The sequence below is a fragment of the Lithobates pipiens genome, unplaced genomic scaffold, assembly GCF_037356315.1.
Source record: "Lithobates pipiens isolate NorthernLeopardFrog02 unplaced genomic scaffold, aLitPip1_a1.2 Scaffold_22, whole genome shotgun sequence".
Taxonomy (NCBI): Eukaryota; Metazoa; Chordata; class Amphibia; order Anura; family Ranidae; genus Lithobates; species Lithobates pipiens.
This window is the reverse complement of record NW_027507784.1, coordinates 349,922,211-349,938,088: the sequence shown is the minus strand read 5'-3', so window position 1 is coordinate 349,938,088 and position 15,878 is coordinate 349,922,211. Positions and strand designations below refer to the sequence as shown.

The 15,878-nt window shown below is 54.9% G+C and overlaps 1 protein-coding gene across 1 annotated transcript; it reads left to right on the top strand.

Moving 5' to 3' along the window:
* DDX18 (DEAD-box helicase 18) lies at positions 1–15,398 on the top strand (the record flags this gene model as incomplete). Its single annotated transcript, XM_077449771.1, is given in 14 exon segments — positions 1–123; positions 3,472–3,609; positions 5,019–5,154; positions 5,301–5,401; positions 5,905–6,015; positions 6,018–6,103; positions 6,286–6,400; positions 9,647–9,786; positions 9,872–10,033; positions 10,217–10,369; positions 10,742–10,855; positions 11,070–11,126; positions 12,252–12,429; positions 14,627–15,398. Coding segments are annotated over 14 exon segments (1,763 nt in total), but the record flags the coding sequence as incomplete, so codon positions are not given.
* Positions 15,399–15,878: the final 480 nt, after the last annotated feature.

Below are 15,878 nucleotides of genomic sequence, written 5' to 3'. Positions count from 1 at the left end.
AGATCAGCGACATCCCGCAGCCAGCCGCAGTCAGTGGAGGCGATGAGGAGAACCCCCAGCCCTCCCCCACCAAGAGGAAGAAGAAGAAGAAAAGGAAGATGGTGACAGAGGATGGCAGTGCAGGTAAGATGGCGGCTCTCCCCATGGGCGGCTCCTACAGACTTCATTGCTTATGAGGGGCCACAGAAAACCTTCACATACTGCTTAGATAAGTGGTTGGCAACTTATGAGCTGTAGAGGGCCTCAGATGTGGCCCCTGAACGCCTGCGGGAAGGGGGGCACACATACTGTTCAATGTATGAAATACTGGAGAGCAGTGTCAGGCTGCAGCGCAAATGAAGCAAATTAGGGTCAGGGGGTGGGGAAAATACCTTGTTGGAGGGGGTATTCATTGTTGGTGGGAAAGGGGGGGTGGAGAGGGGGATACGTTGGTGGGGAGGGACAAGAGGGGATACATTGGTGGTGGGGGAGGGATAGAGGGGGATATGTTGTTTGGAGGGGGGGGATACGTGGGGGATGGGGGGGTAGATCACGTGTCCGCCCGTCTCCTCTGCAGAAGCTCTGCCTCTGAGCTGTAAAGCGGCCGCGAGTCACGTGACCGGCCTGAAGACGGCGCAGATTCGGTATTTAGAACGCTCATTTTTATAAAACGCCTTCCATAGCGTGCCGACCTCTAATGGAGGGTCTGACTGACAGTTCTGACATTTTTATTTTTTCTTCTATGAATGGGGGTGGAGGTGACAGGCGGGGGAGGGGGGAGAGCGGAGGGGACAGCAGCACTTGTCGGGGGTGGGGGGGGGGGTACTGACCACAGGGACCAGAATCTGTATATACTGTGATGTGTTTTGTTAACCCCCCAAAAAAAAAATTTTAATGCCAAAACTCAGAAGAAATTGTCCCCCCGAAACAAATATTGTATTTATATTTCTGGTGCTTGTATATCGCCGTCAATCTACGCAGCGCTTTACATATAGATTGTACAGTCACATCAGTGCCACCTGCCACCACCGACCAGTGCCACCGCCAATCAGTGGCACCTATCAGTGCCATCCGCCAGTGCCACTTGCGATCACCAACCAGTGCTGCCGCAAATCAGTGCCGAGTGTCACCGCCAACCAATGCCATCTGCAACCATCAACCAGTGCCACCTGCCAGTGCCATGTGCCTGCCAGTGGCAACCAGTACCATCTGTCAGTCCCAAACCAGTGCCACCTGCCTAAGCTAACCAGTTCCATCTGTTGCCAGCCTTACTCTCTTTCTGGTCAGCCCATAACCCTGATGTAACAGCGTTTCAATGGAGTTATTGACTGGGTGCTCCATTGTGAGTTAGGGATAGGGGGTGAAATGAGTGGCCTTACCCCGGGAGCTGACAATCCATACCACTCTAAAATAATATCTCTAATCTCTATCTCTAATCTCTATCTGGCTCCTAACTTCAAAGCAAATTTGTCAACCCCTGCTCATGGAAGCGAGAATCTCCTCTCCAGGAAGTACTGGAGGACCCGTCTCTTCTCCAGGCTGGTCTGGATAAACATTTGACCTCAAGTACCATCATGGGGTCACATTTCAGCCTCGCTCCTCATTAAAAGGTCCTCTGCATGTGAAATGGGGACACCAACCTGGTTCTGTAGGTTCCTCCTCCGTGTGTCGTCCTCTTTTCCATCCCTTCTATGAAGGGACTCGTCTGTTCCAACCCTTTCCATTCTACACACAAACCAGATTGAGGATCTTATTTGTTCCTAATGTGTGTTCTTCTTCCTTTCACCTTCTCCATAACGTTCTTCTCCCTTCTCTGTCCTGTTCCGGGACGCCCTCAGGAGGTTTCCCTCCATTGTCTGGATGTACTGGAACCTCTCGGCTGAAGGTCTCCGTAGGGGGCAGCCGCTTCTCCTTCCACCACCCGGTGGATTTGGAAAGTCTCTGGAGCTGATAAGTGATTCCTCCAGTCGGAGAGCTCTGGTTGGTCGGCTCGGTGCCTCTCAGACTTCACAGCATCCGGCGTCTGTATGTTGCCACATTCACCAAGTTCTGCCATGTAGTGGATGTTCAGGTCCCGTCCGAGGTCAGCTTCAGTTATAAGGTTGTCAGTCGGCTCTTTTGTGCTCTGTTACCCTGTGTTTTTTTTTTTTTCGTGGGTATTTTAGCTTTCTTTATTATACCTTCTGTAACATAGGTCTTCTATCTCCATTATGATAGGTCATGTTGTCACCTTCAGGGGATTTGACGCTGGCACAAAAAAGATGGGACAAAAATGCCCACCAGGCATAACCCCCCCCCTCTAGTTTTTCTTGGCAGAGTTTGGAAATTGGTTGCTCAGATTCTATAAGGAACCGTTCTTTGTACTCCACCACAAGATGGGTCTACGGCCTCCGCCTTCCTTTTCTTTGTAGTGAGGTTGGTTTCTTCTTTTGGTTGGTTTAATCCAGGACATTGACCTTCTTTCTGTCCTACACCTCTGGGGCACAAGGCTCTCCATACATTGGATGTGGTTGGTGCTGTAGGGTGTGACCTGAAGTCCTTTGCTGCTCTTCGTCAGTCAGATCCCTTTTTGTGCTTCCTGAGGGCCCAAGAAGGGCCACACAGCTTCATATCTCCCGTCTCCGTATATCCGTCAGCTTATTTCTCAAGTTTATGGTCTTAGATGAAAATTTCCACCAATCTGAGTAATGGTGGATATTCGAGTCGCTGAGGACTCCATCTTTGGTCAGTGAGGGACTACCCTGTTCTGATTTAGGTGTTTTGGACAATTGGCTTGTTGCCCTCGACCCCCCCCCCCCCCCCCCCCCTTTATATTCGGTGCTTTGGGACATCCCTGTCATAATATAAAGAAACTCCAGAAGGTTAAACCCAACATTCCATTTCCTTTTGTCCCACCCCCCTCAGTTGGATGTTTTTTGGACTTCTCAATGTAGCTGTACCCCCCATCCTGTGTCCTGTAATGTGACTAAATGCCATTTGACTTTCTGTATAATATATATTTCTTGGAGAACATTACGGGACTCTGGGCCCCTCCCCTGTTTTCTTGCAATCCACTCCGCACTTTGCTTGCTACAAAACTGAGGCATGCTGGGAGTGGGAGGGGCTAAACTGGGCTGCCCAGCTCTTGTTAGTGTCCAATCTCCAGAAGGCAGCAGTATAACCCAATGTAGCTGAATACTCCTCCTGTGTTCTGTAGGTGCTCCAAGAAAAGGATCCTGTGGTAAGTCAAAAATCCTGTTCTTTTATACAGTATTGTCTCGTATTACTCTGGGGTGGAGCATATCCTGCGGTCCTGTCTTGTATTACTCGGGGGCGGAGCATATACTGCAGTCCTGTCTGGTATTACTCGGGGGTGGAGCATATAATGCGGCCCTGTCTGGTATTACTCGGGGGTGGAGCATATACTGCGGTCCTGTCTGGTATTACTCGGGGGTGGAGCATATAATAGTCCTTTCTCTGTTCTGTTCCTGATATTTTTATCTTTTCTCCTAGATGTCAAGAGAGCGAAGAATGAAGAGGAATCGGAGATGAATGCAGATGCCAAGGATAAAGACGACGCAGGGGTTAATTCTGGGAAGGAGGAGGATGATGATGATGAAGAGGAGCCGAGTTTACCGATGGGCCTGACAGGTACTGGTATAGATTCAGCTGTGCGCATTCCTCCTCATATCCGCAGTCACGTGGCGGCGCTCCCTCCTCCTCCTCCTCTTCCTCGTATCCGCAGTCACGTGGCGGCGCTCCCTCCTCCTCCTCTTCCTCGTATCCGCAGTCACGTGGCGGCGCTCCCTCCTCCTCTTCCTTGTATCCGCAGTCACGTGGCGGCGCTCCCTCCTCCTCTTCCTTGTATCCGAAGTCACGTGGCGGCGCTCCCTCCTCCTCTTCCTTGTATCCGCAGTCACGTGGCGGCGCTCCCTCCTCCTCTTCCTTGTATCCGCAGTCACGTGGCGGCGCTCCCTCCTCCTCTTCCTTGTATCCGCAGTCACGTGGCGGCGCTCCCTCCTCCTCTTCCTTGTATCCGCAGTCACGTGGCGGCGCTCCCTCCTCCTCTTCCTTGTATCCGCAGTCACGTGGCGGCGCTCCCTCCTCCTCTTCCTTGTATCCGCAGTCACGTGGCGGCGCTCCCTCCTCCTCTTCCTTGTATCCGCAGCGTGGCGGCGCTCCTTCTTCCTCGTATCCGCAGTCACGTGGTTGCGCTCCCTCCTCCTCTTCCTTGTATCCGCAGTCACGTGGCGGCGCTCCCTCCATCTCCTCTTCGTATCTGCAGTCACGTGGTGGCACTCCCTCCTTCTCCTAGTATCTGCAGTCACGTGGCGGCGCTCCCTCCTTCTCCTCGTATCCGCAGTCACGTGGCGGCGCTCCCTCCTTCTCCTCGTATCCGCAGTCACGTGGCGGCGCTCCCTCCTTCTCCTCGTATCCGCAGTCACGTGGCGGCGCTCCCTCCTTCTCCTCGTATCCGCAGTCACGTGGCGGCGCTCCCTCCTTCTCCTCGTATCCGCAGTCACGTGGCGGCGCTCCCTCCTTCTCCTCCTCGTATCCGCAGTCACGTGGCGACGCTGCCTCCTTCTCCTCCTCGTATCCGCAGTCACGTGGCGACGCTGCCTCCTTCTTCTCCTCCTCGTATCCGCAGTCACGTGGCGACGCTACCTCCTTCTTCTCCTCCTCGTATCCGCAGTCACGTGGCGACGCTACCTCCTTCTTCTCCTCCTCGTATCCGCAGTCACGTGGCGACGCTACCTCCTTCTTCTCCTCCTCGTATCCGCAGTCACGTGGCGACGCTGCCTCCTTCTCCTCCTCCTCGTATCTGCAGTCCACGCGGCGGTGCTCCCTCCTTCTCATACCCGCAGTCACGTGGCGGCGCTTCCTCCTCCTTTTCCTCGTATCCGCAGTCACGTGGCGGCGCTTCCTCCTCCTTTTCCTCGTATCCGCAGTCACGTGGCGGCGCTTCCTCCTCCTTTTCCTCGTATCCGCAGTCACGTGGCGGCGCTGCCTCCTCCTCCTCCTCCTCCTCTGCAATCATTTGACAAATATTTACATTTTAGGAGCCTTTGAGGAGGAGTCGTTCTCCTCGCTCTCCAGTCTGGTGAATGAGAACACGCTGAGAGCGATCGATGAGATGGGATTCACTCACATGACGGAGATTCAGCATAAAACCATCCGGCCTCTTCTGGAGGGAAGGTGAGGAGAATGTGTGCGTCTGTTTTATATGTCCCCACCCACCGCTCCTAGACGGAGGAGCTCCGCCCCTCTCCCCTCCTCCCCTCTCCCCTCCTCCTCCCGAGTCATGTGACACAATCCTATGAATCTCTCTCCTCTTGTTGCAGAGACGTCCTGGCTGCGGCTCGCACTGGGAGTGGGAAGACGTTGGCCTTCCTGATTCCGACCATAGAACTCGTCTACAAACTGAAGTTCATGCCGAGAAACGGTGAGAATCCAGGAAATGTCCGTCTTGTATGGGTGAGACCGCCCCCTGGGGGAGGGGAATCTACCTGTCGCAGTATCTATAGAACAGATGAATGTGACACCCCCCCGGGGGGGGGGGAATCTATCTATCCTCAGTGTTCTGAAGATTACATGGATGACACATTGGGGGCATTATGAGGGGTGGAATCGTCCTCCTTGTTGCCTCCCTAGTAACACCCACATTCAGTGATTGGTGCCAGCCTCTGGTCATTGTCTGACCCTCCCGTATATAAGGTGTACACTATATGCTGTGTGTAGGACGGGCTCTGCACCATGACAGGTCCTCCTTGTCTCTCTCCCAGTGGTCAGGTTAGTGCCTGTCTGGTATCCTCAGTGGTCAGATTGTCCCCCCTCCCCCGGGCGGTCCCTGTCTGGTATCCTCAGTGGTCAGATTGGTGACCCCCGACAGGTCCCTGTCCGGTGTTGTGGTCTCTATAGAGATAAATGATTTTCTTGTCTCCGCAGGAACCGGGGTGCTCATCTTGTCCCCCACCAGGGAGCTGGCCATGCAGACGTACGGCGTTCTGAAGGAGCTGATGGCCCACCATGTCCACACCTACGGCCTGATAATGGGGGGAGCAACCGCTCCGCAGAGGCCCAGAAACTGGCCAATGGCATCAATATTATTGTGGCCACACCAGGGAGATTGCTGGACCACATGCAGGTATTGGCTGTGCCGGGGTCTCTCCAGCATTTGATTGGGTTATGTGGTGCAGCATGGCGGATAATTCTGGCGGCCATGTATGATGGGGGATGGGGATCTTACATGGGGTCATGTTTATGCAATGAGGTACAAATTGATGTCTGCTACAAGAAGATTTATAGTGTGTCTCACTCCTCCCGCAGAACACACCTGGCTTCATGTACAAGAACCTGCAGTGCCTTGTGATCGATGAGGCCGATAGAATCCTGGAAGTCGGCTTTGAGCAAGAAATGAAACAGATCATTGGCCTGCTACCGAGTGAGTGCCTCCCAAATCTGTAATACTGGGGGTATGGAGGTGGTGCTTTGGTCAATAGGGGGTGTGTCCGCAGGGCTCTGGTGGGCGTGTCCACTGTCGGGTCTGATGTAGGATGGGTGTGTCCATTCTGTGGGTTCAGTGGTAGGAGTAGGGTGGATGTTGGGTGTGTCCATTCTCGGGAGGTCTATAGTAGGTGTTGGGGGGGGGGGGGGGTCTATAGTAGGTGTAGGGTGGCTGTTGGGTGTGTCCATTCTCGGGAGGTCTATAGTAGGTGTTGGGGGGGGGGTCTATAGTAGGTGTAGGGTGGATGGTGGGTGTGTTCCATTCTCGGGAGGTCTCTGGTGGGTGTAGGGTGGATGGTGGGTGTGTCCATTCTCGGCAGGTCTATAGTAGGTATAGGGTGGATGTTGGGTGTGTTCATTCTCGGGAGGTCTATAGTAGGTGTAGGGTGGATGGTGGGTGTGTTCATTCTCGGGAGGTCTCTGGTGGGTGTAGGGTGGATGGTGGGGTGTGTCCATTCTCGGCAGGTCTATAGTAGGTATAGGGTGGATGTTGGGTGTGTCCATTCTCGGGAGGTCTCTGGTGGGTGTGTTCATTCTCGGGAGGTCTATAGTAGGTGTAGGGTGGATGTTGGGTGTGTTCATTCTCGGGAGGTCTCTGGTGGGTGTAGGGTGGATGGTGGGTGTGTTCATTCTCGGGAGGTCTCTGGTGGGGTGTAGGGTGGATGGTGGGTGTGTCCATTCTCGGGAGGTCTATAGTAGGTATAGGGTGGATGTTGGGTGTGTCCATTCTCGGGAGGCCTCTGGTGGGTGTGTCCATTCTCGGGAGGCCTCTGGTGGGTGTGTCCATTCTCGGGAGGCCTCTGGTGGCTGTGTCCATTCTCGGGAGGCCTCTGGTGGCTGTGTCCATTCTCGGGAGGCCTCTGGTGGCTGTGTCCATTCTCGGGAGGCCTCTGGTGGCTGTGTCCATTCTCGGGAGGCCTCTGGTGGCTGTGTCCATTCTCGGGAGGCCTCTGGTGGCTGTGTCCATTCTCGGGAGGCCTATAGTAGGTGTAGGGTGGATGGTGGGTGTGTTCATTCTCGGGAGGTCTCTGGTGGGTGTAGGGTGGATGGTGGGTGTGTCCATTCTCGGCAGGTCTATAGTAGGTATAGGGTGGATGTTGGGTGTGTCCATTCTCGGGAGGTCTCTGGTGGGTGTGTTCATTCTCGGGAGGTCTATAGTAGGTGTAGGGTGGATGTTGGGTGTGTTCATTCTCTGGAGGTCTCTGGTGGGTGTAGGGTGGATGGTGGGTGTGTCCATTCTCGGGAGGTCTCTGGTGGGTGTGTTCATTCTCGGGAGGCCTATAGTAGGTGTAGGGTGGATGTTGGGTGTGTTCATTCTCGGGAGGCCTCTGGTGGCTGTGTCCATTCTCGGGAGGCCTCTGGTGGCTGTGTCCATTCTCGGGAGGTCTATAGTAGGTGTAGGGTGGATGGTGGGTGTGTTCATTCTCGGGAGGTCTCTGGTGGGTGTAGGGTGGATGGTGGGTGTGTCCATTCTCGGCAGGTCTATAGTAGGTATAGGGTGGATGTTGGGTGTGTCCATTCTCGGGAGGTCTCTGGTGGGTGTTCATTCTCGGGAGGTCTATAGTAGGTGTAGGGTGGATGTTGGGTGTGTTCATTCTCGGGAGGTCTCTGGTGGGTGTAGGGTGGATGGTGGGTGTGTTCATTCTCGGGAGGTCTCTGGTGGGTGTGTTCATTCTCGGGAGGTCTATAGTAGGTGTAGGGTGGATGTTGGGTGTGTTCATTCTCGGGAGGTCTCTGGTGGGTGTAGGGTGGATGGTGGGTGTGTTCATTCTCGGGAGGTCTCTGGTGGGTGTAGGGTGGATGGTGGGTGTGTCCATTCTCGGGAGGTCTATAGTAGGTATAGGGTGGATGTTGGGTGTGTCCATTCTCGGGAGGCCTCTGGTGGGTGTGTCCATTCTCGGGAGGCCTCTGGTGGGTGTGTCCATTCTCGGGAGGCCTCTGGTGGGTGTGTCCATTCTCGGGAGGCCTCTGGTGGGTGTGTCCATTCTCGGGAGGCCTCTGGTGGCTGTGTCCATTCTCGGGAGGCCTCTGGTGGCTGTGTCCATTCTCGGGAGGCCTCCGGTGGCTGTGTCCATTCTCGGGAGGCCTCCGGTGGCTGTGTCCATTCTCGGGAGGCCTCTGGTGGGTGTGTCCATTCTCGGGAGGCCTCTGGTGGCTGTGTCCATTCTCGGGAGGCCTCTGGTGGCTGTGTCCATTCTCGGGAGGCCTCTGGTGGCTGTGTCCATTCTCGGGAGGCCTCTGGTGGCTGTGTCCATTCTCGGGAGGCCTCTGGTGGCTGTGTCCATTCTCGGGAGGCCTCTGGTGGCTGTGTCCATTCTCGGGAGGCCTCTGGTGGCTGTGTCCATTCTCGGGAGGCCTCTGGTGGCTGTGTCCATTCTCGGGAGGTCTATAGTAGGTGTAGGGTGGATGGTGGGTGTGTTCATTCTCGGGAGGTCTCTGGTGGGTGTAGGGTGGGTGTGTTCATTCTCGGGAGGTCTCTGGTGGGTGTGTCCATTCTCGGGAGGTCTATAGTAGGTGTAGGGGGGATGGTGGGTGTGTCCATTCTCGGGAGGTCTCTGTGGGTGTGTCCATTCTCGGGGGTGTAGGGTGGGTGTGTTCATTCTCAGGAGGCCTCTGGTGGGTGTAGGGTGGATGGTGGGTGTGTCCATTCTCGGGAGGTCTCTGGTGGGTGTAGGGTGGATGGTGGGTGTGTTCATTCTCGGGAGGTCTCTGGTGGGTGTGTCCATTCTCGGGAGGTCTCTGGTGGGTGTAGGGTGGGTGTGTTCATTCTCAGGAGGCCTCTGGTGGGTGTAGGGTGGATGGTGGGTGTGTTCATTCTCGGGAGGTCTCTGGTGGGTGTGTCCATTCTCGGGAGGTCTCTGGTGGGTGTAGGGTGGGTGTGTTCATTCTCAGGAGGCCTCTGGTGGGTGTAGGGTGGATGGTGGGTGTGTCCATTCTCGGGAGGTCTCTGGTGGGTGTGTCCATTCTCGGGAGGTCTATAGTAGGTGTTGGGTGGATGTTGGGTGTGTTCATTCTCGGGAGGTCTCTGGTGGGTGTGTTCATTCTCGGGAGGTCTCTGGTGGGTGTGTCCATTCTCGGGAGGTCTTTGGTGGGTGTAGGGTGGAATTCAGGTATGTTCTCTCTTGCATCGGGCATATTGGTATACACGGTCACGGCATAGAAACGCTCATGTTTTTTCCTGCAGAACGCCGGCAGACGATGCTGTTCTCTGCCACTCAGACCCGGAAGGTGGAGGACTTGGCCCGGATATCCCTGAAGAAGGAGCCTCTGTATGTGGGGGTGGATGACAACAAGGACACGGCCACTGTGGATGGCCTGGAGCAGGTAGGGAGGTGTAGAGGAGGTTGTGGGGTGTTCAGGACGGTGTGGGGTGGTCTTGTGTGGTCACTATTCTTCTGTCCCATGTCAGGGATATGTTGTGTGCTCCTCTGAGAAGCGTTTCCTGCTGCTCTTCACCTTCCTGAAGAAGAATCGGAAGAAGAAGATGATGGTTTTCTTCTCCTCCTGCATGTCGGTGAAGTTTCATTATGAGCTCCTGAACTACATCGACTTACCAGTGATGGCCATTCATGTGAGTCCAGAATCTTCTCCCTCCAGAACTCCATTCCTCTGGAGGTGCCTCTAATCGTTCTTCACCACTCCTAATCTTCGTCCTCTGGTTCCTCACCCCAATCCCCCCCCCCCCGCTCTTTGCCCCCGCCCTCTGATCAATCTTTGCCCCCGCCCTCTGACCGTTCTTCCTCTTCATCCTCAGGGGAAGCAAAAACAGACCAAACGTACCACCACCTTCTTCCAGTTCTGTAATGCGGATTCCGGGATCCTCCTTTGTACTGATGTCGCTGCCAGAGGACTGGACATCCCGGAGGTGGATTGGATTATCCAGTACGACCCTCCCGATGACCCCAAGGTGACTTTGCAGCCAGGATGGGATGGAGGGAGCCTAGAGGGTTGGGTCACATGTAGGGTGGGCAGATTGGGGGTTGGTCACACACATATGGAGGGTAGATTGGGGGGTTGGGTATACACTTTTGGAGGGAAGATTGGGGTCACACATTACAAATTGGGACTTAACCACAAATGGAGAAGAGTTTGGGTAGACATAAGGAGGGAAGATTGGGAGGAAGGGCCCTGGGTAGAGAAAGCAGATTTTGTGGGGGTTGGGGACCATATGTAGGGAGGGCAGATTGTGGAGGGGGTAGGGTTTGAGTCGTACACAGGGTGGGGTCATACGTAGGGTAGGTCGGGGCTCGTGTAACGACCTCCATTCTTCTCTTATCAGGAATACATCCACCGGGTTGGCAGAACGGCCCGTGGGATCGATGGGCGGGGCCACGCTCTTCTGATTCTCCGGCCGGAGGAGCTGGGATTCCTGCGTTTCTTGAAACAAGCCAAGGTAAGTGGGTAGTCTTCTCTTCTCTTGGGGAGGGGTTCTGTATGTATGTGGGGGGGGGGGTGTCGGGTTTGGTCCATGTTCTATAGATGATATTTCTCATTGCAGGAAGGTAGTGGGTTTTCGGCTCTTTGTTTTTTCATGGGGGGGGGGGGTAAATATGAAGAATACATAGACCCATCCTCCACTCCCCGTAATGTTATCTCTCTCTCTGTAGGTCCCGCTGAGCGAGTTTGAGTTTTCCTGGAGTAAGATTTCGGACATCCAGTCACAGGTATGTAGTAGTGGTTGGTGGGTTTCCGGTTGTTGTCTTCTCTCGCTGGGTCTGGTTGGTGGGTTCCGGGTGTGCCTTTTTTCTCTGGTTGGTGGGTTCCGGGTGTGTCTTTTCTCTGGTTGGTGGGTTCCGGGTGTGCCTTTTCTCTGGTTGGTGGGTTCCGGGTGTGCCTTTTCTCTGGTTGGTGGGTTCCGGGTGTGTCTTTTCTCTGGTTGGTGGGTTCCGGGTGTGCCTTTTCTCTGGTTGGTGGGTTCCGGGTGTGCCTTTTCTCTGGTTGGTGGGTTCCGGGTGTGTCTTTTCTCTGGTTGGTGGGTTCCGGGTGTGCCTTTTTCTCTGGTTGGTGGGTTCCGGGTGTGCCTTTTTCTCTGGTTGGTGGGTTCCGGGTGTGCCTTTTTCTCTGGTTGGTGGGTTCCGGGTGTGCCTTTTTCTCTGGTTGGTGGGTTCCGGGTGTGCCTTTTTCTCTGGTTGGTGGGTTCCGGGTGTGCCTTTTTCTCTGGTTGGTGGGTTCCGGGTGTGCCTTTTTCTCTGGTTGGTGGGTTCCGGGTGTGCCTTTTTCTCTGGTTGGTGGGTTCCGGGTGTGCCTTCTCTCTGGTTGGTGGGCTCCGGGTGTGTCTTCTCTCTGGTTGGTGGGCTCCGGGTGTGTCTTCTCTCTGGTTGGGGGGCTCCGGGTGTGTCTTCTCTCTGGTTGGTGGGCTCCGGGTGTGTCTTGTCTCTGGTTGGTGGGCTCCGGGTGTGTCTTCTCTCTGGTTGGTGGGTTCTGGATGTGTCTTCTCTCTGGTTGGTGGGTTCCGGATTGGTGTCTTGTCTCTGGTTGGTGGGTTCTGGATTTGTCTTCTCTCTGGTTGGTGGGTTCTGGATTTGTATCTTGTCTCTCTGGTTGGTGGGTTCTGGATTTGTATCTTGTCTCTCTGGTTGGTGGGTTCCGGGTGTGTCTTCTCTCTGGTTGGTGGGTTCCGGGTGTGTCTTCTCTCTGGTTGGTGGGTTCTGGGTGTGTCTTCTCTCTGGTTGGTGGGTTCTGGATGTGTCTTCTCTCTGGTTGGTGGGTTCCGGATTGGTGTCTTGTCTCTGGTTGGTGGGTTCCGGGTGTGTGGTCTTATGCCGTCTCTGATGGTCTCTTTCCTCCAGTTGGAGAAGCTGATAGAGAAGAATTATTACCTCCACAAGTCCGCTCAGGAAGCGTACAAAGCGTACATCAGGGCCTACGACTCGCACTCACACAAGCAGATATTTGACGTCAACACGCTGGATCTGCCGAAAGTCTGCATGTCCTTCGGGTTCCGGATCCCACCATTCGTGGACCTCAGTATCCTTTTATATACGAGTATTCCTTCCTTCTCCTTTGAGGGACACGGCCAATCAGAGCCTGCTGGGTTCTATGTCTGCAGGAGGATTGGACGGGGAAGTCCCCTATAACAAGTCTTTAGATGTATGAGAATGTGGCAGCCGTTCCTGGGGGGAGGGGAGGCTTTGCAAAAACGTGGATACAATCTGAGGTTATTGGGTGCCGGAGGAAGTTTCTGGGGTACAGGAGGAGGCGTCCCGCTTGTAGTTTCTGGGGTACAGGAGGAGGAGTCCCGCTTGTTTGGCTCAGAAACTCTCCGGATTTTTCCATCCTCTCATCTGTGTTCCTCTGGGATGCCGTTGGCCTATGTGACGGGCGCGGCACCCGCGGTGAATTCTGGGATACGTACGTCACATCCCAGGGGACGTGGTCCTTCATTAGGAGGGGGCGGGCTTAGTGGCACATCGGGAGAGCCTGCAGCTTCCTGATGTAGAGAGAAGGTGGGGGGAGGGGATCACATCAGGATATGTTGGGTGAGTATCTGAACTTGGCAATCCCCAAGCAACAGAAGCCAGCTGCCCCTCCACGGGCCTGGGTGGGGGTTGTGATTTGTCACCTCATGGGGGGAGGGGGCAGCTTGGGTCTCCCCAGTACTCCATGGGATCCTGTCCTCATCTCTCCTCCCTTTGTGGTGCCACCTGGTGGTCAGAGGATGGCAGTGCCCACCACACGGGGCCTGGCTCTGGTCTGTGGCCCCGCAGTTTGAGGGCCTTGGGGTTAAAAAAAAAAAGCCTGGGGGGTTGTGAATGGGTCTTGGTTGGTTTTCCTGAACCCGGTTTCTCTCATTGGGCAGATATTCCTGGGATGGAGGAGGTGGGTGGGTCTCTCATTGGTCGAATATTTTTTTGGGGTGTGTGTTCTCTCATTGGTTGGATATTTGGGGGCTGTGGACGGTTCTCAGTTGGTTTTCCTGAACCCGGTTTCTCTCATTGGTTGGATATTCTTGGGTGGGTGGGGGGGTTCTCTCATTTGTTACTCCTGGGTTGGGGGGGTTCTCTCATTGGTTGGATATTTGGGGGGGTTCTTGTTGGTTACTCCTGGGTTTGAGGGGTTCTCTCATTGGTCAGATATTCCTGGGTGGGGGGGGGGCGGGTGTTCTCTCATTGGTTGGATATTTGGGGGGGTGTGGACGATTCTCGGTTGGTTTTCCTGAACCACGTTTCTCTCATTGGTCGGATATTCCTGGGTTTGGGGGGGGGGGGGGGGGGTTCTCTCATTGGTCGGATATTCCTGGGTTTGGGGGGGGGGGGGGTTCTCTCATTGGTCGGATATTCCTGGGTTTGGGGGGGGGGGGGGTTCTCTCATTGGTCGGATATTCCTGGGTTTGGGGGGGGGGGGGTTCTCTCATTGGTCGGATATTCCTGGGTTTGGGGGGGGGGGGGGTTCTCTCATTGGTCGGATATTCCTGGGTTTGGGGGGGGGGGTTCTCTCATTGGTCGGATATTCCTGGGTTTGGGGGGGAGGGGTTCTCTCATTGGTCGGATATTCCTGGGTTTGGGGGGGAGGGGTTCTCTCATTGGTCGGATATTCCTGGGTTTGGGGGGGGGTTCTCTCATTGGTCGGATATTCCTGGGTTTGGGGGGGGGGGGGGTTTCTCTCATTGGTCGGATATTCCTGGGTTTGGGGGGGGGGGGGTTTCTCTCATTGGTCGGATATTCCTGGGTTTGGGGGGGGGGGGGGTTTCTCTCATTGGTCGGATATTCCTGGGTTTGGGGGGGGGGGGTTTCTCTCATTGGTCGGATATTCCTGGGTTTGGGGGGGGGGTTTCTCTCATTGGGCGGATATTCCTGGGTTTGGGGGTGGGGTTTCTCTCATTGGTCGGATATTCCTGGGTTTGGGGGGGGGTTCTCTCATTGGTCGGATATTCCTGGGTTTGGGGGGGGGGGGTTTCTCTCATTGGTCGGATATTCCTGGGTTTGTGGGGGGGGGGGGTTCTCTCATTGGTCGGATATTCCTGGGTTTGGGGGGGGGGGGGGGTTTCTCTCATTGGTCGGATATTCCTGGGTTTGGGGGGGGGGGTTCTCTCATTGGTTGGATATTTGGGGGGTTCTATCATTGGTTGGTTACTCCTAGGTTTGGGGGGTTCTCTCATTGGTTGGATATTTGGGGGAGGGGTGTGGACGGTTCTCGGTTGGTTTTCCTGAACGGTTTCTCTCAGACGTGAACAGCAGCGGAGGGAAGAGGCTCCAGAAGCGCGGCGGGGGAGGGGGATTCGGCTATCAGAAGCCTAAAACCATCTACAAAGCGAAGATCTTCAAACACTTCAACCGGAGCGGCCGCGCCGACGGGCGACAATTCACCCGCTAAGCTCCTCCCACCCCACAGAGGGCAGGACTTCATCAGCCGGAGCTAACAGACTGCAATATGTGACTGTCAGATATTTCTATTCCCTCCACTCACGGAAGGAAAGGTTTTTTTTCTTTTGTGTTTTTTTTTTTTTTTTATTCTAAAAAAACTAAATCCTGGCATGGAATCTCTTTTGGTGTTCGGAGAGAAGAGGAATGGGGAGCTCTACGGCTCATCTCAGCGCGTTTCACTGGAGAGGAGAGGAGCGGAGCTTCTCCTGCCGACCCGACACCCAACATCGGCGTGGAGGTCTGGGAGGTGTGGCTTTCCCTGGACTCCGCCCCCTTTTGTCGGATATCAGAGAGCTGGTCACCTGACTTGCCCTGGACTCCGCCCACTTCTGTCGGATATCAGAGAGCTGGCCACCTGACTTGCCCTGGACTCCGCCCCCCTTCTGTCGGATATCAGAGAGCTGGCCACCTGACTTGCCCTGGACTCCGCCCCCCTTCTGTCAGATATCAGAGCTGGTCACCTGACTTGTCATGGACTCCGCCCCTTCTGTAGGATAGGAGGGATCTGATCATCACATTCCTCGGCACAGATTTGTATCGGAGATTCCTCCAGAATAAAACCTTTTCCACCAATCGTGTGCCGGACTCTCACTGCTCCGCTCTGATATGGGGGGGGGGGGGGGGGGGAGGGATTCCTATGGTCTTATTTTTATTTTGCCTTCCTGGGTTCCCCCTCCCCCACCATATTCTGTGTAAAATGTTTATATTTTTATTGCATAACCTGTGATGTCATCACCGGGTCTCTGTGCTTCTCTATGCAATGCAGGCAGATCGTGGCAGGTGGGAGGGGCCTGTACATAGCTTCCTGATAGGATCCCGGCCTCAGTATTCTTGGCTCTCAGCCCCGATGCAATGGGAGGAGTTATGCAAATATAATGGTTGTCACCAATATGTGATGGAATGGAAATTCCACACATAAAAGGGGTGGGGTGGGGTGGGGGCAGGGACAGTCGGGATGAGAAGGAAAGGGCTAGATGATGCTCCCGGGTAGAGACCATGGCCGGTGACGGGCCCGCTCTGTTATGTCCGCTCTGTGCGGTTTTTCCTTTCTAG